Source organism: Gigantopelta aegis, chromosome 4, assembly GCF_016097555.1.
Source record: "Gigantopelta aegis isolate Gae_Host chromosome 4, Gae_host_genome, whole genome shotgun sequence".
Taxonomy (NCBI): domain Eukaryota; kingdom Metazoa; phylum Mollusca; class Gastropoda; order Neomphalida; family Peltospiridae; genus Gigantopelta; species Gigantopelta aegis.
In genome coordinates this window covers 59,385,685-59,412,679 of record NC_054702.1, presented here as the reverse complement: position 1 = coordinate 59,412,679, position 26,995 = coordinate 59,385,685, and the positions used below count along the sequence as shown (strand labels likewise).

At 41.5% G+C, this 26,995-nt stretch overlaps 1 protein-coding gene across 1 annotated transcript in view; it reads right to left on the bottom strand.

Moving 5' to 3' along the window:
- The window catches only part of LOC121370838 (serine/threonine/tyrosine-interacting protein A-like), a 31,613-nt gene extending 9,218 nt beyond the window's left edge, over positions 1-22,395 (bottom strand). Inside the window, exons 1-7 of the mRNA XM_041496341.1 lie at positions 22,258-22,395; positions 20,777-20,809; positions 20,064-20,117; positions 17,790-17,887; positions 15,938-15,998; positions 14,918-14,994; positions 12,677-12,727 (exon numbers count right to left, since the gene is read on the bottom strand). Of these exons, the coding sequence (XP_041352275.1) occupies positions 12,677-12,727; positions 14,918-14,994; positions 15,938-15,998; positions 17,790-17,887; positions 20,064-20,117; positions 20,777-20,809; positions 22,258-22,302 (419 nt within the window). The 5' untranslated portion in view covers positions 22,303-22,395. The remainder of the gene's footprint in view (positions 1-12,676; positions 12,728-14,917; positions 14,995-15,937; positions 15,999-17,789; positions 17,888-20,063; positions 20,118-20,776; positions 20,810-22,257) is intronic.
- Between the last annotated feature and the right edge of the window lie 4,600 nt (positions 22,396-26,995).

Here is a 26,995-nt window from a genome sequence, read left to right as displayed (position 1 = left end):
CAATCACAAGCGCTTCACCACTGGGCTACGTCCCACCCCTTCAAAAAGGTAAGTAATCAAGGTACTTACTTGTGTGAGAGGCCATATTTCTCCATCACATAGGCAATCACAAGCGCTTCACCACTGGGCTACGTCCCACCCCTTCAAAAAGGTAAGTAATCAAGGTACTTACTTGTGTGAGAGGCCATATTTCTCCATCACATAGGCAATCACAAGCGCTTCACCACTGGGCTACGTCCCACCCCTTCAAAAAGGTAAGTAATCAAGGTACTTACTTGTGTGAGAGGCCATATTTCTCCATCACATAGGCAATCACAAGCGCTTCACCACTGGGCTACGTCCCACCCCTTCAAAAAGGTAAGTAATCAAGGTACTTACTTGTGTGAGAGGCCATATTTCTCCATCACATAGGCAATCACAAGCGCTTCACCACTGGGCTACGTCCCACCCCTTCAAAAAGGTAAGTAATTCAAGGTACTTACTTGTGTGAGAGGCCATATTTCTCCATCACATAGGCAATCACAAGCGCTTCACCACTGGGCTACGTCCCACCCCTTCAAAAAGGTAAGTAATCAAGGTACTTACTTGTGTGAGAGGCCATATTTCTCCATCACATAGGCAATCACAAGCGCTTCACCACTGGGCTACGTCCCACCCCTTCAAAAAGGTAAGTAATCAAGGTACTTACTTGTGTGAGAGGCCATATTTCTCCATCACATAGGCAATCACAAGCGCTTCACCACTGGGCTACGTCCCACCCCTTCAAAAAGGTAAGTAATCAAGGTACTTACTTGTGTGAGAGGCCATATTTCTCCATCACATAGGCAATCACAAGCGCTTCACCACTGGGCTACGTCCCACCCCTTCAAAAAGGTAAGTAATCAAGGTACTTACTTGTGTGAGAGGCCATATTTCTCCATCACATAGGCAATCACAAGCGCTTCACCACTGGGCTACGTCCCACCCCTTCAAAAAGGTAAGTAATCAAGGTACTTACTTGTGTGAGAGGCCATATTTCTCCATCACATAGGCAATCACAAGCGCTTCACCACTGGGCTACGTCCCACCCCTTCAAAAAGGTAAGTAATCAAGGTACTTACTTGTGTGAGAGGCCATATTTCTCCATCACATAGGCAATCACAAGCGCTTCACCACTGGGCTACGTCCCACCCCTTCAAAAAGGTAAGTAATCAAGGTACTTACTTGTGTGAGAGGCCATATTTCTCCATCACATAGGCAATCACAAGCGCTTCACCACTGGGCTACGTCCCACCCCTTCAAAAAGGTAAGTAATCAAGGTACTTACTTGTGTGAGAGGCCATATTTCTCCATCACATAGGCAATCACAAGCGCTTCACCACTGGGCTACGTCCCACCCCTTCAAAAAGGTAAGTAATTAAGGTACTTACTTGTGTGAGAGGCCATATTTCTCCATCACATAGGCAATCACAAGCGCTTCACCACTGGGCTACGTCCCACCCCTTCAAAAAGGTAAGTAATTAAAGTACTTACTTGTGTGAGAGGCCATATTTCTCCATCACATAGGCAATCACAAGCGCTTCACCACTGGGCTACGTCCCACCCCTTCAAAAAGGTAAGTAATTCAAGGTACTTACTTGTGTGAGAGGCCATATTTCTCCATCACATAGGCAATCACAAGCGCTTCACCACTGGGCTACGTCCCACCCCTTCAAAAAGGTAAGTAATCAAGGTACTTACTTGTGTGAGAGGCCATATTTCTCCATCACATAGGCAATCACAAGCGCTTCACCACTGGGCTACGTCCCACCCCTTCAAAAAGGTAAGTAATTAAAGTACTTACTTGTGTGAGAGGCCATATTTCTCCATCACATAGGCAATCACAAGCGCTTCACCACTGGGCTACGTCCCACCCCTTCAAAAAGGTAAGTAATTAAAGTACTTACTTGTGTGAGAGGCCATATTTCTCCATCACATAGGCAATCACAAGCGCTTCACCACTGGGCTACGTCCCACCCCTTCAAAAAGGTAAGTAATCAAGGTACTTACTTGTGTGAGAGGCCATATTTCTCCATCACATAGGCAATCACAAGCGCTTCACCACTGGGCTACGTCCCACCCCTTCAAAAAGGTAAGTAATCAAGGTACTTACTTGTGTGAGAGGCCATATTTCTCCATCACATAGGCAATCACAAGCGCTTCACCACTGGGCTACGTCCCACCCCTTCAAAAAGGTAAGTAATCAAGGTACTTACTTGTGTGAGAGGCCATATTTCTCCATCACATAGGCAATCACAAGCGCTTCACCACTGGGCTACGTCCCACCCCTTCAAAAAGGTAAGTAATCAAGGTACTTACTTGTGTGAGAGGCCATATTTCTCCATCACATAGGCAATCACAAGCGCTTCACCACTGGGCTACGTCCCACCCCTTCAAAAAGGTAAGTAATCAAGGTACTTACTTGTGTGAGAGGCCATATTTCTCCATCACATAGGCAATCACAAGCGCTTCACCACTGGGCTACGTCCCACCCCTTCAAAAAGGTAAGTAATCAAGGTACTTACTTGTGTGAGAGGCCATATTTCTCCATCACATAGGCAATCACAAGCGCTTCACCACTGGGCTACGTCCCACCCCTTCAAAAAGGTAAGTAATCAAGGTACTTACTTGTGTGAGAGGCCATATTTCTCCATCACATAGGCAATCACAAGCGCTTCACCACTGGGCTACGTCCCACCCCTTCAAAAAGGTAAGTAATCAAGGTACTTACTTGTGTGAGAGGCCATATTTCTCCATCACATAGGCAATCACAAGCGCTTCACCACTGGGCTACGTCCCACCCCTTCAAAAAGGTAAGTAATCAAGGTACTTACTTGTGTGAGAGGCCATATTTCTCCATCACATAGGCAATCACAAGCGCTTCACCACTGGGCTACGTCCCACCCCTTCAAAAAGGTAAGTAATCAAGGTACTTACTTGTGTGAGAGGCCATATTTCTCCATCACATAGGCAATCACAAGCGCTTCACCACTGGGCTACGTCCCACCCCTTCAAAAAGGTAAGTAATTAAAGTACTTACTTGTGTGAGAGGCCATATTTCTCCATCACATAGGCAATCACAAGCGCTTCACCACTGGGCTACGTCCCACCCCTTCAAAAAGGTAAGTAATCAAGGTACTTACTTGTGTGAGAGGCCATATTTCTCCATCACATAGGCAATCACAAGCGCTTCACCACTGGGCTACGTCCCACCCCTTCAAAAAGGTAAGTAATCAAGGTACTTACTTGTGTGAGAGGCCATATTTCTCCATCACATAGGCAATCACAAGCGCTTCACCACTGGGCTACGTCCCACCCCTTCAAAAAGGTAAGTAATCAAGGTACTTACTTGTGTGAGAGGCCATATTTCTCCATCACATAGGCAATCACAAGCGCTTCACCACTGGGCTACGTCCCACCCCTTCAAAAAGGTAAGTAATCAAGGTACTTACTTGTGTGAGAGGCCATATTTCTCCATCACATAGGCAATCACAAGCGCTTCACCACTGGGCTACGTCCCACCCCTTCAAAAAGGTAAGTAATCAAGGTACTTACTTGTGTGAGAGGCCATATTTCTCCATCACATAGGCAATCACAAGCGCTTCACCACTGGGCTACGTCCCACCCCTTCAAAAAGGTAAGTAATCAAGGTACTTACTTGTGTGAGAGGCCATATTTCTCCATCACATAGGCAATCACAAGCGCTTCACCACTGGGCTACGTCCCACCCCTTCAAAAAGGTAAGTAATCAAGGTACTTACTTGTGTGAGAGGCCATATTTCTCCATCACATAGGCAATCACAAGCGCTTCACCACTGGGCTACGTCCCACCCCTTCAAAAAGGTAAGTAATCAAGGTACTTACTTGTGTGAGAGGCCATATTTCTCCATCACATAGGCAATCACAAGCGCTTCACCACTGGGCTACGTCCCACCCCTTCAAAAAGGTAAGTAATCAAGGTACTTACTTGTGTGAGAGGCCATATTTCTCCATCACATAGGCAATCACAAGCGCTTCACCACTGGGCTACGTCCCACCCCTTCAAAAAGGTAAGTAATCAAGGTACTTACTTGTGTGAGAGGCCATATTTCTCCATCACATAGGCAATCACAAGCGCTTCACCACTGGGCTACGTCCCACCCCTTCAAAAAGGTAAGTAATCAAGGTACTTACTTGTGTGAGAGGCCATATTTCTCCATCACATAGGCAATCACAAGCGCTTCACCACTGGGCTACGTCCCACCCCTTCAAAAAGGTAAGTAATCAAGGTACTTACTTGTGTGAGAGGCCATATTTCTCCATCACATAGGCAATCACAAGCGCTTCACCACTGGGCTACGTCCCACCCCTTCAAAAAGGTAAGTAATCAAGGTACTTACTTGTGTGAGAGGCCATATTTCTCCATCACATAGGCAATCACAAGCGCTTCACCACTGGGCTACGTCCCACCCCTTCAAAAAGGTAAGTAATCAAGGTACTTACTTGTGTGAGAGGCCATATTTCTCCATCACATAGGCAATCACAAGCGCTTCACCACTGGGCTACGTCCCACCCCTTCAAAAAGGTAAGTAATTAAAGTACTTACTTGTGTGAGAGGCCATATTTCTCCATCACATAGGCAATCACAAGCGCTTCACCACTGGGCTACGTCCCACCCCTTCAAAAAGGTAAGTAATCAAGGTACTTACTTGTGTGAGAGGCCATATTTCTCCATCACATAGGCAATCACAAGCGCTTCACCACTGGGCTACGTCCCACCCCTTCAAAAAGGTAAGTAATCAAGGTACTTACTTGTGTGAGAGGCCATATTTCTCCATCACATAGGCAATCACAAGCGCTTCACCACTGGGCTACGTCCCACCCCTTCAAAAAGGTAAGTAATCAAGGTACTTACTTGTGTGAGAGGCCATATTTCTCCATCACATAGGCAATCACAAGCGCTTCACCACTGGGCTACGTCCCACCCCTTCAAAAAGGTAAGTAATCAAGGTACTTACTTGTGTGAGAGGCCATATTTCTCCATCACATAGGCAATCACAAGCGCTTCACCACTGGGCTACGTCCCACCCCTTCAAAAAGGTAAGTAATCAAGGTACTTACTTGTGTGAGAGGCCATATTTCTCCATCACATAGGCAATCACAAGCGCTTCACCACTGGGCTACGTCCCACCCCTTCAAAAAGGTAAGTAATCAAGGTACTTACTTGTGTGAGAGGCCATATTTCTCCATCACATAGGCAATCACAAGCGCTTCACCACTGGGCTACGTCCCACCCCTTCAAAAAGGTAAGTAATCAAGGTACTTACTTGTGTGAGAGGCCATATTTCTCCATCACATAGGCAATCACAAGCGCTTCACCACTGGGCTACGTCCCACCCCTTCAAAAAGGTAAGTAATCAAGGTACTTACTTGTGTGAGAGGCCATATTTCTCCATCACATAGGCAATCACAAGCGCTTCACCACTGGGCTACGTCCCACCCCTTCAAAAAGGTAAGTAATTAAGTACTTACTTGTGTGAGAGGCCATATTTCTCCATCACATAGTACTTACTTGTGTGAGAGGCCATATTTCTCCATCACATAGGCAATCACAAGCGCTTCACCACTGGGCTACGTCCCACCCCTTCAAAAAGGTAAGTAATCAAGGTACTTACTTGTGTGAGAGGCCATATTTCTCCATCACATAGGCAATCACAAGCGCTTCACCACTGGGCTACGTCCCACCCCTTCAAAAAGGTAAGTAATCAAGGTACTTACTTGTGTGAGAGGCCATATTTCTCCATCACATAGGCAATCACAAGCGCTTCACCACTGGGCTACGTCCCACCCCTTCAAAAAGGTAAGTAATCAAGGTACTTACTTGTGTGAGAGGCCATATTTCTCCATCACATAGGCAATCACAAGCGCTTCACCACTGGGCTACGTCCCACCCCTTCAAAAAGGTAAGTAATCAAGGTACTTACTTGTGTGAGAGGCCATATTTCTCCATCACATAGGCAATCACAAGCGCTTCACCACTGGGCTACGTCCCACCCCTTCAAAAAGGTAAGTAATCAAGGTACTTACTTGTGTGAGAGGCCATATTTCTCCATCACATAGGCAATCACAAGCGCTTCACCACTGGGCTACGTCCCACCCCTTCAAAAAGGTAAGTAATCAAGGTACTTACTTGTGTGAGAGGCCATATTTCTCCATCACATAGGCAATCACAAGCGCTTCACCACTGGGCTACGTCCCACCCCTTCAAAAAGGTAAGTAATCAAGGTACTTACTTGTGTGAGAGGCCATATTTCTCCATCACATAGGCAATCACAAGCGCTTCACCACTGGGCTACGTCCCACCCCTTCAAAAAGGTAAGTAATCAAGGTACTTACTTGTGTGAGAGGCCATATTTCTCCATCACATAGGCAATCACAAGCGCTTCACCACTGGGCTACGTCCCACCCCTTCAAAAAGGTAAGTAATCAAGGTACTTACTTGTGTGAGAGGCCATATTTCTCCATCACATAGGCAATCACAAGCGCTTCACCACTGGGCTACGTCCCACCCCTTCAAAAAGGTAAGTAATCAAGGTACTTACTTGTGTGAGAGGCCATATTTCTCCATCACATAGGCAATCACAAGCGCTTCACCACTGGGCTACGTCCCACCCCTTCAAAAAGGTAAGTAATCAAGGTACTTACTTGTGTGAGAGGCCATATTTCTCCATCACATAGGCAATCACAAGCGCTTCACCACTGGGCTACGTCCCACCCCTTCAAAAAGGTAAGTAATCAAGGTACTTACTTGTGTGAGAGGCCATATTTCTCCATCACATAGGCAATCACAAGCGCTTCACCACTGGGCTACGTCCCACCCCTTCAAAAAGGTAAGTAATCAAGGTACTTACTTGTGTGAGAGGCCATATTTCTCCATCACATAGGCAATCACAAGCGCTTCACCACTGGGCTACGTCCCACCCCTTCAAAAAGGTAAGTAATCAAGGTACTTACTTGTGTGAGAGGCCATATTTCTCCATCACATAGGCAATCACAAGCGCTTCACCACTGGGCTACGTCCCACCCCTTCAAAAAGGTAAGTAATTAAGGTACTTACTTGTGTGAGAGGCCATATTTCTCCATCACATAGGCAATCACAAGCGCTTCACCACTGGGCTACGTCCCACCCCTTCAAAAAGGTAAGTAATCAAGGTACTTACTTGTGTGAGAGGCCATATTTCTCCATCACATAGGCAATCACAAGCGCTTCACCACTGGGCTACGTCCCACCCCTTCAAAAAGGTAAGTAATCAAGGTACTTACTTGTGTGAGAGGCCATATTTCTCCATCACATAGGCAATCACAAGCGCTTCACCACTGGGCTACGTCCCACCCCTTCAAAAAGGTAAGTAATCAAGGTACTTACTTGTGTGAGAGGCCATATTTCTCCATCACATAGGCAATCACAAGCGCTTCACCACTGGGCTACGTCCCACCCCTTCAAAAAGGTAAGTAATCAAGGTACTTACTTGTGTGAGAGGCCATATTTCTCCATCACATAGGCAATCACAAGCGCTTCACCACTGGGCTACGTCCCACCCCTTCAAAAAGGTAAGTAATCAAGGTACTTACTTGTGTGAGAGGCCATATTTCTCCATCACATAGGCAATCACAAGCGCTTCACCACTGGGCTACGTCCCACCCCTTCAAAAAGGTAAGTAATCAAGGTACTTACTTGTGTGAGAGGCCATATTTCTCCATCACATAGGCAATCACAAGCGCTTCACCACTGGGCTACGTCCCACCCCTTCAAAAAGGTAAGTAATCAAGGTACTTACTTGTGTGAGAGGCCATATTTCTCCATCACATAGGCAATCACAAGCGCTTCACCACTGGGCTACGTCCCACCCCTTCAAAAAGGTAAGTAATCAAGGTACTTACTTGTGTGAGAGGCCATATTTCTCCATCACATAGGCAATCACAAGCGCTTCACCACTGGGCTACGTCCCACCCCTTCAAAAAGGTAAGTAATCAAGGTACTTACTTGTGTGAGAGGCCATATTTCTCCATCACATAGGCAATCACAAGCGCTTCACCACTGGGCTACGTCCCACCCCTTCAAAAAGGTAAGTAATCAAGGTACTTACTTGTGTGAGAGGCCATATTTCTCCATCACATAGGCAATCACAAGCGCTTCACCACTGGGCTACGTCCCACCCCTTCAAAAAGGTAAGTAATCAAGGTACTTACTTGTGTGAGAGGCCATATTTCTCCATCACATAGGCAATCACAAGCGCTTCACCACTGGGCTACGTCCCACCCCTTCAAAAAGGTAAGTAATCAAAGTACTTACTTGTGTGAGAGGCCATATTTCTCCATCACATAGGCAATCACAAGCGCTTCACCACTGGGCTACGTCCCACCCCTTCAAAAAGGTAAGTAATCAAGGTACTTACTTGTGTGAGAGGCCATATTTCTCCATCACATAGGCAATCACAAGCGCTTCACCACTGGGCTACGTCCCACCCCTTCAAAAAGGTAAGTAATCAAGGTACTTACTTGTGTGAGAGGCCATATTTCTCCATCACATAGGCAATCACAAGCGCTTCACCACTGGGCTACGTCCCACCCCTTCAAAAAGGTAAGTAATCAAGGTACTTACTTGTGTGAGAGGCCATATTTCTCCATCACATAGGCAATCACAAGCGCTTCACCACTGGGCTACGTCCCACCCCTTCAAAAAGGTAAGTAATCAAGGTACTTACTTGTGTGAGAGGCCATATTTCTCCATCACATAGGCAATCACAAGCGCTTCACCACTGGGCTACGTCCCACCCCTTCAAAAAGGTAAGTAATCAAGGTACTTACTTGTGTGAGAGGCCATATTTCTCCATCACATAGGCAATCACAAGCGCTTCACCACTGGGCTACGTCCCACCCCTTCAAAAAGGTAAGTAATCAAGGTACTTACTTGTGTGAGAGGCCATATTTCTCCATCACATAGGCAATCACAAGCGCTTCACCACTGGGCTACGTCCCACCCCTTCAAAAAGGTAAGTAATCAAGGTACTTACTTGTGTGAGAGGCCATATTTCTCCATCACATAGGCAATCACAAGCGCTTCACCACTGGGCTACGTCCCACCCCTTCAAAAAGGTAAGTAATCAAGGTACTTACTTGTGTGAGAGGCCATATTTCTCCATCACATAGGCAATCACAAGCGCTTCACCACTGGGCTACGTCCCACCCCTTCAAAAAGGTAAGTAATCAAGGTACTTACTTGTGTGAGAGGCCATATTTCTCCATCACATAGGCAATCACAAGCGCTTCACCACTGGGCTACGTCCCACCCCTTCAAAAAGGTAAGTAATTAAAGTACTTACTTGTGTGAGAGGCCATATTTCTCCATCACATAGGCAATCACAAGCGCTTCACCACTGGGCTACGTCCCACCCCTTCAAAAAGGTAAGTAATTAAAGTACTTACTTGTGTGAGAGGCCATATTTCTCCATCACATAGGCAATCACAAGCGCTTCACCACTGGGCTACGTCCCACCCCTTCAAAAAGGTAAGTAATCAAGGTACTTACTTGTGTGAGAGGCCATATTTCTCCATCACATAGGCAATCACAAGCGCTTCACCACTGGGCTACGTCCCACCCCTTCAAAAAGGTAAGTAATCAAGGTACTTACTTGTGTGAGAGGCCATATTTCTCCATCACATAGGCAATCACAAGCGCTTCACCACTGGGCTACGTCCCACCCCTTCAAAAAGGTAAGTAATTAAAGTACTTACTTGTGTGAGAGGCCATATTTCTCCATCACATAGGCAATCACAAGCGCTTCACCACTGGGCTACGTCCCACCCCTTCAAAAAGGTAAGTAATTAAAATACTTACTTGTGTGAGAGGCCATATTTCTCCATCACATAGGCAATCACAAGCGCTTCACCACCAGGCTACGTCCCACCCCTTCAAAAAGGTAAGAATGGAAGGTACTTACTTGTGTGAGAGGCCATATTTCTCCATCACATAGGCAATCACAAGCGCTTCACCACTGGGCTACGTCCCACCCCTTCAAAAAGGTAAGTAATCAAGGTACTTACTTGTGTGAGAGGCCATATTTCTCCATCACATAGGCAATCACAAGCGCTTCACCACTGGGCTACGTCCCACCCCTTCAAAAAGGTAAGTAATTAAAGTACTTACTTGTGTGAGAGGCCATATTTCTCCATCACATAGGCAATCACAAGCGCTTCACCACTGGGCTACGTCCCACCCCTTCAAAAAGGTAAGTAATCAAGGTACTTACTTGTGTGAGAGGCCATATTTCTCCATCACATAGGCAATCACAAGCGCTTCACCACTGGGCTACGTCCCACCCCTTCAAAAAGGTAAGTAATCAAGGTACTTACTTGTGTGAGAGGCCATATTTCTCCATCACATAGGCAATCACAAGCGCTTCACCACTGGGCTACGTCCCACCCCTTCAAAAAGGTAAGTAATTAAAGTACTTACTTGTGTGAGAGGCCATATTTCTCCATCACATAGGCAATCACAAGCGCTTCACCACTGGGCTACGTCCCACCCCTTCAAAAAGGTAAGTAATTAAAGTACTTACTTGTGTGAGAGGCCATATTTCTCCATCACATAGGCAATCACAAGCGTTTCACCACTGGGCTACGTCCCACCCCTTCAAAAAGGTAAGTAATCAAGGTACTTACTTGTGTGAGAGGCCATATTTCTCCATCACATAGGCAATCACAAGCGCTTCACCACTGGGCTACGTCCCACCCCTTCAAAAAGGTAAGTAATTAAAGTACTTACTTGTGTGAGAGGCCGTATTTCTCCATCACATAGGCAATCACAAGCGCTTCACCACCAGGCTACGTCCCACCCCTTCAAAAAGGTAAGTATTCAAGGTACTTACTTGTGTGAGAGGCCATATTTCTCCATCACATAGGCAATCACAAGCGCTTCACCACTGGGCTACGTCCCACCCCTTCAAAAAGGTAAGTAATCAAGGTACTTACTTGTGTGAGAGGCCATATTTCTCCATCACATAGGCAATCACAAGCGCTTCACCACTGGGCTACGTCCCACCCCTTCAAAAAGGTAAGTAATCAAGGTACTTACTTGTGTGAGAGGCCATATTTCTCCATCACATAGGCAATCACAAGCGCTTCACCACTGAGCTACGTCCCACCCCTTCAAAAAGGTAAGTAATTAAAGTACTTACTTGTGTGAGAGGCCGTATTTCTCCATCAAATAGGCAATCACAAGCGCTTCACCACTGGGCTACGTCCCACCCCTTCAAAAAGGTAAGTAATTAAAGTACTTACTTGTGTGAGAGGCCATATTTCTCCATCACATAGGCAATCACAAGCGCTTCACCACCAGGCTACGTCCCACCCCTTCAAAAAGGTAAGTATTCAAGGTACTTACTTGTGTGAGAGGCCGTATTTCTCCATCACATAGGCAATCACAAGCGCTTCACCAGTGGGCTACGTCCCACACCTTCAAAAAGGTAAGTAATCAAGGTACTTACTTGTGTGAGAGGCCATATTTCTCCATCACATAGGCAATCACAAGTGCTTCACCACTGGGCTACGTCCCACCCCTTCAAAAAGGTAAGTAATCAAGGTACTTACTTGTGTGAGAGGCCATATTTCTCCATCACATAGGCAATCACAAGCGCTTCACCACTGGGCTACGTCCCACCCCTTCAAAAAGGTAAGTAATCAAGGTACTTACTTGTGTGAGAGGCCATATTTCTCCATCACATAGGCAATCACAAGCGCTTCACCACTGGGCTACGTCCCACCCCTTCAAAAAGGTAAGTAATTAAAGTACTTACTTGTGTGAGAGGCCGTATTTCTCCATCACATAGGCAATCACAAGCACTTCACCACTGGGCTACGTCCCACCCCTTCAAAAAGGTAAGTAATCAAGGTACTTACTTGTGTGAGAGGCCGTATTTCTCCATCACATAGGCAATCACAAGCGCTTCACCACTGGGCTACGTCCCACCCCTTCAAAAAGGTAAGTAATCAAGGTACTTACTTGTGTGAGAGGCCATATTTCTCCATCACATAGGCAATCACAAGCGCTTCACCACTGGGCTACGTCCCACCCCTTCAAAAAGGTAAGTAATTAAAGTACTTACTTGTGTGAGAGGCCATATTTCTCCATCACATAGGCAATCACAAGCGCTTCACCACTGGGCTACGTCCCACCCCTTCAAAAAGGTAAGTAATCAAGGTACTTACTTGTGTGAGAGGCCGTATTTCTCCATCACATAGGCAATCACAAGCGCTTCACCACTGGGCTACGTCCCACCCCTTCAAAAAGGTAAGTAATCAAGGTACTTACTTGTGTGAGAGGCCATATTTCTCCATCACATAGGCAATCACAAGCGCTTCACCACTGGGCTACGTCCCACCCCTTCAAAAAGGTAAGTAATTAAAGTACTTACTTGTGTGAGAGGCCATATTTCTCCATCACATAGGCAATCACAAGCGCTTCACCACTGGGCTACGTCCCACCCCTTCAAAAAGGTAAGTAATCAAGGTACTTACTTGTGTGAGAGGCCGTATTTCTCCATCACATAGGCAATCACAAGCGCTTCACCACTGGGCTACGTCCCACCCCTTCAAAAAGGTAAGTAATCAAGGTACTTACTTGTGTGAGAGGCCATATTTCTCCATCACATAGGCAATCACAAGCGCTGCACTAAAATAAAACATAAGTTTAGTCTTTAATAATCTGGCTATGATGATTTAAGGCTGCATTTAAATCTCTGAAAGTACCAGCATGTTTCATTTCTTAAAGGCGTAGAACCTAGTTTCAGTCAACAAAAATGGACACTGAGTTTACTTAATGTCAGACATGATTGTGCACCCTACCACAAAAAACGATTATACTCGAACATAGCAATGTTAATTCAGACTGAGTTATAGCCACTCGTTAAAAATTATAACAAGCGGAAAATAAAAATCGGTAAAGGAATATTTAAAAAGCGGAAATCTGTTTTATAATGGAAAGCAATCATGTCTGTAATCTACAAAACTGTAACACATTTGGATACAGTAACACATGTGATGTTAAAATGGGGAAAATATTCTTAAAATTTATACACTACAGTTCGTGTCCATAACTGTCACTTCTCAAAGGCATGTGGGGTTTTAAAAATATGAAAAAAGTATTTCACAATATTAGAAACAAAAGAATGACCACTAACACTTTCGATGTATGGAAATGGATAATTTAAGGAATAAAATCTAAGTAACATCTGATTTTAATGATGAAAAATGGCTAAAATAGTGGAAAATATGCCGTAGTGTTTAAAAACTGAAATCTGTCACTTTAAGGGTTATAGTTATAAATAACGTATCATCCTGTGAGAAGGAAGGAAGGAAGGAATGTTTTATTTAATGACGCACTCATACAGTTAAAGACCACAGAGATATTGAGAGACGAAACCCAGTGTTGCCACTTCATGGGCTACTCTTTTCGATTAGCAGCAAGGGATCTTTTATATGCACCATCCCACAGACAGGATAGTACAAGCCACAGCCTTTGTTACACCAGTTGTGGAGCACTGGCTGTAACAAGAAATAGCGCAGTGGGTCTACCAACGGGGATTGATCCTACCGAAATGTGACAATTTAAAAGTTATTGTTCTCACATGCAACACATTTATTGACTTCATAATGTACAGCAACAGAATCTCAATCATTACACACCTCTTCATGAAAATTATCGAGTTAAGCTCAACAAGAAAAATCAGGGCTTCTAGAATTTTGATAAAATCCACTAGCCATGGGATCAGAGATTTTAAAAATGTACTACCACGATTAAAAATTCACTAGCCCTACCTTACTTTAAGTTAATACAATTTTACTAAATAGTAATAATCAGATAAGTCACCTGAAAAGGGAGATAGAGCTTAAAAACACAAACATTGGGGGTTGTAGGTGGGGACATGATATTCATATTTACAAAATAGACTGAACTGCAACATTTGACCTTTTTTTTTTTTTCGCTAGCCGTAGTAGTTATTTACTAGCTCACACTGAATATCATTAGCCATGGGAGTGGGGCTACCATAATCTGGAAGCCATGAAAAGATTGAGGGAAGTGATTATTATTAACTTAGATTATGGGAAACCATTTAGGATATTACCATATTGATACCATATAAATTGACATGCTAAGGGAGCTAAAATTACTCTCCTTGAACTAGTCTTGAGATTGAGTGAAGGTTCTTTTAAAGAGCAAGGTTTGTGTCAGTGAACAGGAATGAAGAAGAAATTTCTCTCTCATATATGTTCTTCAAGACCACAATAATGCAAAGAGTACCACGATTCTTTTTCTGGATTATATTGTGGGGTTTTTTTTATAAACCCATCAAGCATGTGTCCAGAAATAATTTTGACCACACAAAATTTGGGAATTTGCAGATCTGTAAAACGCCTTACACTTGAAAAAGACATAAATTTAAAGGACATTTCCAGAACTTTAAAAAAAATTCAAAAACATTCCAGGACATGAAATGTTCAATCAATGTATGTTTTTATAACAAATTGTCAAAAAAACAGTAAAGATGTGAAAAAAATAAACCACCAAAATTTTAGCCTAAATTTCCAGGACACAATACAATTTAATGCTTTTTCCAGGACATTCCAGGCATGGGTTTTAAAATCACAAAACTCAAGGACATTCCAGGATTTTCAGAATGCATAAGAACCCTAGCTTGCTTATTGTCTGTACCAGTTAAAAAAACACAAACAAGATGTCTGCTCCGATTAAAAAAAAAAATTACTTTACTAAAACAGCATGGCACAAAATAACAACTTTCTTTTCAATAAAACAATTAATATGGAGTGTATTTTAAACGAATGATAGTAAGTAGAAATTCACCTTCTAGAAATACCAGCATTTCCGTGTATTAGAACCTTTCCACCTTTGTGTAAACACTCATCCACAAAGCGCTTCACCTGAATGTAACAAAGAAATGCAGATGTATTATATTAAACGTTCTAGTTTGTTTTGTTTAACAACACCACTGGAGCACATTGATTTATTTATTCACTAATGGATGTCAGACATTTGATAATTTTGACATATTAGGAAACCTGCTACATTTTTTCCATTAGCAGTAAGGGCTCTTTTATATGCATCATACAACAGACATGATAGCATATACCACAGTCTTTGTTCTACTAGTTATGCATTTAAGGATTGTCTGTTCTTTTTCGTTCATCTGGTATGACAACAAAAAAAATCATCAGTAAACTGTGTGAATTGGCAAAGCCGTTCTCCAACAGGTTTGCGGATTTTTTTTTTTGGTTCATACCCAGATAAACGTAAAAGAAATAACAGAGAATACGTATAATTAAATTTGAATCATACTTACTAATAATAACACTAAAACTTCATACTTTACTTTCAATTATCTTTGGTCCATAAACAATAACACTCAATAAGACAACTTGCCCTTATAAAATGACGTCATCAGATATGACGTTCACCGACAACATAATTTTTTACATTCATCGAGAATTGAACAAACTTCCATTGCAACGTATGGACCAATGGGATGACATTAAGTTGTAATGAATGTAATGAAAATTTAATTACAAGCGTATGAAACAGGGAGCCCAACTGCACCCACCCTCCACCAATGCTGGATAAAAATCCGTGAATTTGAGCAAAAATCATAGAGATATTCAGGCAACATGAGCTGGTCTGAAACCATCTCATCATGTATTTGCATCATTCTTCACAAAACATTAGTTGTCAGTGATTCTGTACATCTCTATATACAGGTAGCCGTTTGGCCGTGAATAAATGTTTTTATCCATATTCTAGCATTTTCGGGCAAAACTCTTGCGAGCTACAGTGTTCAATGTAGTCATGTAAACTGTGAACTACAAGTACCTTGGGGATATGCTGTATGATGTTCTCAGTGGCAGTGTCGGCAATGTCCAGTGTCAGGTACCTATGTAAAGGAGAGAAATGGCTACTTGATTACAACTTGGCACATATTAAACTACATGCATATCTAGTTTCTTGAATGAATGAATGAAAAAAAAAAAAAAAAAATTTATTTAACGATGCACTCAACACATTTTATTTCATATGGCATCAGACATATGGTTAAGGACCACACAGATATTGAGAGAGGAAACCTGCTGTCACCACTTCATGGACTACTCTTTTCCATTCCACAGACAGGATAGCACATACCATGGCATTTAATATACCAGTCGTGGTGCATTGGCTGGAACAAGAAATAGCCCAATGGGCCCACCGACGGGAATCGATCCCACACTGACTGTGTATCAAGCAAGTGCTGTACCACTGTTTAGTGACACCCCAGCTAACAAAGGTATATGATGATCAACAACAATTTAAAATTCCAAAAATATTAATAAAAATAGTGTAGAAATTTATGGATGACACAACGTATGGTAATACTGTTTTGTGTAATGATTCCACTAGTGCACCATGTACTAATTAATCATCGGCTTTCAGATGTTAAACATTTGTGCATTTTGATACCCAATCATCAAAGAAAACCTGCTACATTTTTCAATTAGTACAAAAGGATCTCTTATATGCAATTTCTCAAAGACAGGACAGCAGGTCAGGTCAGGTCAGGTCAGAGTGTTTAACGTGCTCATTCAGAGCAAGTGTTGTAGTGCATGCCCGTCCTGGGCACAAGTGCCAGCCTCGGCCAGCTCCTCCATCCAGGGCAGGAAAGGGATGGGGTGGGTTGGAGGGGGGAGGGGGGGAGAGAGACCGCCTGTACTGGCAGGTGCAAGGGAGTACCAGCAGTCCGACCGGGGCCGGTAACAGGCAGAGGGTGGTATGGTGGTGCTATGGAATTTGGAACGTCCCGTAGGATTAAGCCAAAGAGAAAAGATGTGCAGTTTTTGTGAGGGAAATTAGGCACAATTTTTAACGGGTCAGCCAAAAGGAAAAGAAGGGAGCTACATATAGTTTTGGTAGATTAGTGCGCCATGAGTAGCTCGTTATACAGGACAGCACATACAACAGCCTTTTATATACGTCATGAGGCACTGGTTGGGATGAGACAAAACACACTTGATGCACCAAGGATGTTCGATACTACGACCCCAGCATCTCAGTACTTCAGTACCTGTAGAATATAGCATTCTGCAAGTTATAATATTTAAATAAACAATAAAAAGAAAAGAAAGAATAAAAACAAAACACTTTTTGGGGCAGGATAAAGACCAGTGGTAAAGCACTCGTTGATGCACGGTCGGTTTAGGATTGATTCCCATTGGTGGGTCCATTGGGTTATTTCTTGCTCTAGGCAGTGCACCACGACTGGTACACCAATGGCCATGGTATGTGCTATCCTGTCTGTGGGATGGAGCATATAAAAGATCCCATGCTACTAATGGAAAAATGTACCTGGTTTTCTCTGTAAGACTATAATATTATATCAAAAATTACAAAATGTTCGACATTGATGATTAATAAATCAATATGCTTTAATGGTGTCATTAAGCAAAAGAAACAAACTTTAAATCACTTTTTGTTTTCATTAAGTTAGAAAATAAATTTATATCATAAGAAATATAAAATGATTTGTTTTGTTTTGTATTACATAGGAAAGTATATCATATCTGTTAAAAATGCATCACAACAAAAATGTATAACTTTTTCCCACACCAGTATAACTGCAATAATTCTGAACATTTAATATAATTTTAAATAATTTTTAACATTAAAAATAAAATGTTTATATTAGCTTTACCAGAAGCATTCTGGGAAATTTGGCTTCACAAAATGCGACTCAGCTATATGTCTGATGCACACAATGTGAGTGATGCCTGCTTGCTGCAACACCTGAATCTGAAAATTAAAAAACAATTATATATACATATGGATTAGTATTAGTAAAAAAAACGAGGGTACACCAACCTGTATTTGTATTAAATTGCCTGTGTTATTATACTATATCTGGGATTTATCCAGGCATTCTCTGGGTCTGAAGACAAGCCCCTTCCCAGAAGAAAGTGGTACCAAAAATTCCCAATTTCTATGCTAAACTTTCCCAATTATTATTATTATATTGAATATATACATTTGATATATGAGGGTGTGATTAACAGTTTTGAGCCTAACTAAGATGGAGTGCTGCTAGAGCGGCGAAACTTGGTATACATATAATTCAGCTCTTCTGATGACTAACTAGCTATTTTGTTTCAAATTCACATCATCTTTGGTGACTGCAGCAGGACTTTCAAGGTCAGAAGTATCAATGTTTCGTGAAAATGTAGAAAACGTAGTACCGGACCGTCATAAAGTATTTGAATTTAAAAGGGTTAACTTCTGTGGAAATCCATGCCGATATCGTCGGCACATTAGGAGATAGTGCTCCCTCATTTGCCACTGTGAAAAGGTGGGCAGCGGAATTCAAGAGGGGGAGAAAAAGCATTGAAGATGAACCAAGGTCTGGCAGGCCTTCAACTTCCTCCACACAAGAAAAGATTGATCAAGTGCACCAAATGGTGATGGATGATAGACGATTAACTATTCGCTCCATAGCGGCTGCCATTGGCATCTCCCATGAGCGAGTCAAGAATATTCTAACCAAAGAACTTTGAATGTCAAAGGTTTCTGCATGGGTACCACGCTTTTTTGAACCCTGATCAAAAGTGCACCAGATTGACCATGTCTGTGGAAAACTTGGCACTTTTTGAAGCAGATCTGGCAGATTTCATTGAACGTTATTTGACTGGGGATGAGTGTTGAGTCGATCACTTTGAACCAGAGACCAAGAAACAGTCCATGCAGAGGAAACACCCAGCGCCACATCCTCCAAAGAAGGCAAAGGTTGTTTCATCTGCTGGAAAAGTGATTGCCTCAGTTTTTTTGGGATGCCAAGGGGGTTGTGTTTGTGGACTACCTTCCAAAGGGCCAGATCATCAATGGGAAGTACTATGCCAAATTGCTAAGGCAGCTGCGTGAAGCTATCAAGAAGAAACAACCGGGGAAGTTGACAAAAGGTATCTTGTTCCACCAGGACAACCCAGCCCCTTCTCACAAGTCCATCATTGCAATGGCTACTGTCCATAACTATGGCTTCAGCCTCATTCAGCATCCACCATACTCCCCTGATCTGGCACCCTCAGACTTATATGAAGAAATTTTATGCTGATGCTAAGGTCAAAACTGCCGTTCAAGACTTTTTTGAGGAGCAAGAGGAAACCTTTAACAAAGCAGGGATCCAGGCGCTGCAGCACCGCTAACAGAAATGTGTGGACTGTCAAGGGGACTACATTGAAAATTAACTAGTAAAGAAACTCATTCCAAAAGTACAGCATAGTTAGGCTCAAACCTTTTCATCCAACCCTTGTATGTCTGTTCGACTGTTGTAATAAATTAATTTAACAATGACCAGTGTACTGCATTATTCAGCGGCCTGAAAAAATATCCTAAGTATGATTTACTTGCACTCATTTTCTTAATCCATTAGACATGGGAACCTGGGCAAACATCCTGTAATATCAAAGAATAAAACAAACAGCATGCAGGGCTTGTAGATTATGGTAGCCCCACTCCCATGGCTAATGTTATTCAATGTTGGGCTAGTAAATAACTACTATTGCCATGTCAGATGGCTAGTGCAAACCAAGTTGTCAACTGCTGCATTCAAGTCAATTTTGTAAATATGAATATGCTGCCCCCACACCAACCCTCCAAATCTTGATGTTTTTAACATATCTGATTATTACTATTAGTAAAACTGTATTAAGTAAAGTAAGGCTAGTGAATTTTGAATCATGGCTAGTAAATGTTTTAAATCACTGATCCCATGGCTAGTGGATTTTGTAATTCTAGAAGCCCTGCGGAGCTGTCGATTATATATATCACTTTTCTTAATTAATTGGGTTTTTTTTGTTGTAATACTGAGACAGTAAACTCTGCACTTACACATCAACTGCAAAACTGCTATGCAAAATGCCATGGAGATTATTTTTCTATAGATATTTCTTGTTGTAGGTAGTTACTGATGGTCAATTACCTTAGATTTCATAGCAGCAGCATATGGACCAAGAAAAACACCTGGAACAATTTCCTATAAACAACAGTAAATATATCAGTCATTATCATACATGTGTACATGTGAAGTTAAAATCATTTGACCAAGAATTAGAGCTCAAATTTTTCCTCAGTTTCACATTCATTCATGTCATGATTATGATATTCGTGAACATTTTGATTAGCTACAGAACTTTACTAAACATTTTAGAAATGTATAGAGATTTGTGAAACTTGCATCTATAGTGAATCATAATGAACTGGATAGTGGTTTTCCTAGCTTGTTTTAGCATGGTGAAGCACCATGCCTATAGTCTGGTGCCATTTTGCCTCAATGAGCACCATGTTGCCCTGAGATTAAGCAATCCTTTTTCAGTAATTAATTCTAAAATTGCCTTTATAAAACACTCAAAGCAAGTATTAATAAAATATCCCTGTTATAATATATTTTGTCATTTATTTATTAAAACAAGCACATGATTTTTATTCATATAAATGTTTCATCTTTAATGAAAACAAATGCCCTGAAAATGGTTAAAATGCCCCCAAAATATCTACCATGCCTTTGCCAAACACTAATTGGAGGAAACATCAATTTCCATAATGTCAAATGTAAGCAACTAGTTTTTACAAATTGAAGATTACACACAGATATAAATTCAATGGAAAAGAAAAATTACAACTTCCTAGACTCACCTGCATATCTCTCCTCATTGTATAAGACCAATCCTAGAGAAAATTCAATAACACACTGATTAATATTGACTAACTACAGTATACATACATGTATCTAGATAGAGGATTGACAAACACAGATGAATGTCTACAATAAATACATTTATTATCCACATAGTTCAACATAACTGTGGTGTGTTTTCTAGCTTGTTTTAGCATGGTGTGTCGATCACCTATGTATTTAACCGGGAACATTATTACAAGCGGGGATGGTATCAGGTTTCTTCATGTAGTGTGTGTATGGGAGCAGGTCAACTGGCCCCAAAACCAACTCCCCCCAGCGGTTGGTCAACTCGTCTCACACTGTTTAGTCAACTCGTATCATTACCATTTTATTAATTAATATACCAATATTTTAAGCAATACTGTGCATTAAATATGGTTGAATATGCACACGAGTCGGAGTCCAAAAGCCTTGCCTAATCACTTCTTTAACAAAATAAGGGACAAACACACGAACGTTGTTAAAATAGACTTGATAGTTCATTGTAATAGATTATTATTTATCCAGTATTAGGATTTCCCCAATATAAAACTATTTAATAAGTGGTCATAATAGCAGAGTTTCACTGTAATATTAATAAATAAAATGACACCAAACTTGTAGATGTCTATTTTTAATTATTTATGGACAGTAAAGTTTCGGGCAAGTTGTCCAAACATTGGGGCAAGTTGACCAACACTGGGGCTAGTTGGTAGGAGGCGAGTTGTTTATGGGGCGAGTTGACCAGCATTCGTGTGCATTAGTGGTTATTATGTAAAATATTTTTTGTTAGAAAACTTGAAAATTATCAATGTGAAGGTATTTAGCATTAAACTTATACTTTGTGTTGTATTAGAGTGAGAATCTTTGTCTGCTGTATAGTAGTTGGCCGTTCTGCATTTTTGCTATAGAATAACCTCTAAATATGAGAGCGATCATAATCATACAAATGTCCGTCTAGCTCTCGAACGGCAAAGTACTTGGGTTAATTAAATGTAATCTGTGCTTAGCACGGGAATGTTTAGATCGGGTGTGGTGGCCCAACACTGGGTTTCCCAACACAAATATGACCTCAAATTTCAATATCGGCCAGCTCTACTAATCTCCAATGTCCTGGCCATGTAATGTTCTATGATTAGCCTCCAACAATAAAATTTACGATGTGTTACTTCGTCCGCATTTCCAACGAGAAACATTACCGACTACATTACTTTGTCAGGATTTTACACTGCAGTATCATCAGTAATGTAGGGGCTGGTGTGTCAGTGTCAGAATTATTAGTCGTTCCATCATACACTGTCACTATTCAAAACAAAAACTTACTGACACAAATTCACTGCAAAAACACCAGTTACCTGCAGACTACTTCAGTGTGACAAACACTCGTTAACAATAACACTGCTACGGCTCAAGTATGGGGACATTATTTCAAATTCTTGTGATAAACTAGGACACGTACCACACTTTCTTCACTCGGGACAGGGGGAAAAGTTATTGATTCCATTGGGCATACTTTGTATTAATAAAATGATATTACCAATACATTTGTAACGACAACAAGTTAGCATTGTCAAGCCACAAAGGAATTCGCTTATCGCCCACCATTTTTGTAAGAGTAAAATGCAAACCGGAACACAAGATAAATTTAATACCGCAACGTCGAAAGTGAATCAAGATACGGACATGCAATCTAATCGCGCTTAGAAAACCCCCCAAACAATCCAACAGAAACAAAACGAAGCAAAAAACCATATAGACTAGTTTGAAAGTCAAACGTGGGTTTGTGTGTGTGTGTGGGGGGGGGGGGGGGGGCGGTAAAGAAGCTTTTTTTTTTTTGATAATTTAATTTTAGTTTTGTTTGACGTTAGAAGTAAAGTAAAAGAGTATTGGAAATAACCAAAAAACAAAAAACCAACAAAAAAACAACAAAAAAATAAAAAACCAACAAAAAAAAACCCCAACAAAACAACAACAACAACTATGTTTGTGTGAAAGAAACAACTTTTAGTAAATTCCATAGTATGAACAAAGGCATTACCTGTGGGAAGGACTATAAGCTTGATTGGGCAATATTTCAGTTAAGTGTGGATCGAGTCTAATCTAATTAAAATTAGCTCTACTATCAGGCGCGGATCCAGGATTTTTAAATGGGGGGGGGGGGGGGTCAGGGCGCGAAGCGCCCGAGATTCCTAGAGTGGCCCAGGGGCATGCTCCCCCGCGAAGTTTTGAAATTTAAGTGGCCTGAAACGCGATCTCCTCGCATCTGAGTAACAAAATAGCTATATTAACGTATGTTTTTGGTATTGTCATACTGTTTTTGTTATCTTCAAAATTGGGAAATAAGTGCATTAGTTATGCGATAGTTAAAAAATAATAATAACTTGACCCCCAAAATAGGGGAGACCCGGGCTGCTTGGGCCCCCCACTAAATCCGCGCCTGACTATTACATGTGGATCCAACAGCAGCCCGTTGGAGCTCATGACCTTTCATTCGACGAATAAAAACCTTACTTGTAAAATCATGCCAGTGATTTGAAAAGAATTTGAAAAGATTTGGGGTTATGCCGAGGGTATACGAAATGATTCGGGTGAATTACGAAGTATGCCGGGAACTAATTTCAAAATAAAATTTTATATAAAATTCGTTTCAAGACGACCCCCCCCCCCCCCCCCAAAAAAAAAAGAAATAAAAAAAAGAAGAAAAAACCCGTGATGGTATAGCCATAAAATCTGTTTATACTAGTATACAATCCAGAGTTTATTACTACACTACCCCCCCCCCCCCCTCCTTTTTAATGTTGAAATAGACCAACAAGTTCGCCTATTGCATAGATAGTCTCGCCTCAATCTAATTAAAATTAGCTCCGCTATTACATGTGGATCTAACAGCAGTCCGTTGGAGCTCATGTCCAGTTGATCTTTCATTCGACCAATCAAAACCTTACTTGCAAAATCATGCCAGTGATTTGAAAAGAATTTGAAAACATTCTGGATTATGTCGAGGGTATACGAAATGATTCGGGTGAATTATGAAGTATGCAGGAAACTAATTTCAATATAAAATTTTATATAAAATTCGTTTCAAGACGGGAAAAAAAACTGTGATGATATAGCCATAAAATCTGTTTATACTATTATACAATCCAGAGTTTATTACTGCACTTTTCCCCCTGTTTTTTCAAAGTTGAAATAGACCAACAAGTTTGCCTATTGCATAAATAGTCTCGACCGATATTTTTAGAATTTGTATGATCCCGAATAACGTTATGAGAGGCGAAGTGTAATTGGTCGATATTTAAATTGTTATTTATAGATGAAATGTCACCTGGACATGGGAGTCCATGCAATGCTGTTAGATCTATTGGTGAGACCAGTAGAGCTCATTTTAATCAGATTGGTCTCGCCTGATATTTTTAGAATTTGTATGCTCCCGAATAACTTTATAAAAGACGAAGTGTAATTGGTCGATATTTAAATTGTTATTTATAGATGAAATGTCACCTGGACATGGGAGTCCACGCAATGCTGTTAGATCTACTGGTAGACCAGTAGAATTAATTTTAATCAGATTGGATCGAGTCATGATCAAATAAACAAACACACAGCAAAATGATAAGTAACTAAATAATAACTAAATAAATATAGACATAAACACCTTAGCACGTTTAAAGGCCATCTAAATAATAATAATAATAATAATAATAATAATAATAATAATAATAATAATAAACATTATTGCGTTATGCAAAATCATTAAAATAGTTTAAAATTGATTGTTTAAAAACATTTTTCCATAGGAGCATGTCCCTGGATTACCGAGACATCTCGGACCCTGATCATTACAGGACATTGCGTCTCCCTTTCGCCCCCCTCCCCCCCCCCCCCCCTACAATTAGCCAGTGATATCTGGAACATTTAAGGCCATTTAATTTAGAAGCAACAACAACAAAAAAACATTGGGTTATAAAACTCTGAAAAATAATCCTTAAAATATTTTTTAAAATAGTACTTAAATAATGACTAAGTTTGCGATTCAGATGCCAAGAAAACACGTTAAATAAAGCCATCCAATTTTAAAATATTCCCCGGGAGCATTATCCTCGGACCCTGCTAGACGCCTCAACCGCTGCGCGCCATCGGACAACTTACAAAATTATTCCAAAAAATCCCCCTTTTTTCTTTTTGCCAACTTTTTAACCCCCCCCCCACACACACACACCTCCACAAAAAACTCCCCCAAAAACATCAACAAAACATTTTAGCATTCAGTTTCGAAAGTGGACATTTAATATGTTATATATAGAATGCATATATGAATTTTAAAAAACAACAACAACAATCCCACGCAAAAAAACATTTCTGTTCTAATTTGTTTTGGGTCAAACTACCTCCAGGGCTGTACCTTCCGGTAGGCGGGAGGGGGCAGTTGCCCCCCTGAGAATATCTAAATAGCATACACACCTCAGGGTTTAATTTGTATAGTGTTTCATTTGTTTATAAAAAGTAGTGCCCCCCCCCCCCCCCCCCTCCCGGATTTTGATCAGGGTACGGCCCTGACCTTAAGGAAGCATCCTGTCAGAAACTTTATTTTTGTGTGAAAATTAACAGCATCACCCAGTGTTTAAAACCTTGTGTTGATAGCTCATAGGCCTATGTATGTCGATGATTTTCAGATTTGCTACAGGTCGTCCAATATGAGTATCATAAACTTGCAGGACCGGCCTCGGTGGCGTCGTGGTTAGGCCATCGGTCTACAGGCTGGTAGGTACTGGGTTCGGATCCCAGTCGAGGCATGGGATTTTTAATCCAGATACCGACTCCAAACCCTGAGTGAGTGCTCCGCAAGGCTCAATGTGTAGGTGTAAACCACTTGCACCGACCAGTGATCCATAACTGGTTCAACAAAGGCCATGGTTTGTGCTATCCTGCCTGTGGGAAACGCAAATAAAAGATCCCTTGCTGCATGTCGTAAAAGAGTAGCCTATGTGGCGACAGCGGGTTTCCTCTAAAAAAGAGTGTCAGAATGACCATATGTATGACGTCCAATAGCCGATGATAAGATAAAAAAAATGACGTGGCGTCGTTAAATAAAACAAACTTTATTTTATTTATAAACTTGCAGCTTTGTTTGAATAAACGTCAACAATGTGCAACAGGCAATGGATTTCGATTCTCAAAGGCATATGCAAAAAAGTTAAAGTTGTTTTATTTAACGACACCACTAGAGCATATTGATTTATTAATCATCAGCTATTGCATGTCAAACATTTGGTAATTTCGACGTATAATCTTGGAGAGGAAACCCGATACATTGTTCCATTAGTAGCAAGGGATCTTTTTTATATGCCAGGCCTGTAGGACGGATTTTCAAAGTGGGGGGGGGGGGGGGGGGGGGGGGGGGGGGGGAAGGGCTCATTTTTATGGTTGTATAAAATGTGTTGTGCGAAACCGCGAGCGCCGCAGGCGCGAAGCACAAAAGCATCATAAGAAAAAATTAAAAATATTAACCCCCTTCATAGCGATTCTGGCTTGTTTTCGGCTTATTACCTGAGACATTTTGGACCATATTTTTAAACATTAGATGGCGTGAAGTTTTCCTAGCATTTTGAGCAAAAAAGTGTGTGTGTGTGGGGGGGGGGGGGGGGGCTGAGCCCCCCTAGCCCCCGGCTCCTACGGGCCTGTATGCACCATCCCAATGACAGGATAGAACATACCACAGCCTTTGATATACCAGTTGTGGTGCACTGGGTGGAGCAAGAAATAGCCCAATAGACCCACTGACGGGGATCGATCCTAAACCGACCGTGCATCAAGCAAGCGCTTTACTACTGGATTATGTCCTGCCCTAAATAGTGTTTTCTTTTATTCTTTTTTAAAAATTATTTATTTATTTAAATATGATGCTATATTCTACAGGTACTAAAGTGACTCAGTCTGTATAGCTTAGCTTGAGGTGCTTGAGTCGTAGGATATAGGCCTAACATCCTTGGCGCACCAAGTGGTGTTTTTTTTTGTCCCATCCCAACCAGTGCCCAATGACTGGTATATCAAAGTCTGTTGTATGTGTTGTGATGTCTATGCGAAATTGCATATAAGAGATCCTTTGGTACTAATGGAAAAATGTAGCAGTTTCCTTTGAAGAGTAAGTGTCAAAATGCACAAATGTTTGATATATATAAAAGCCGATGATTAATTAG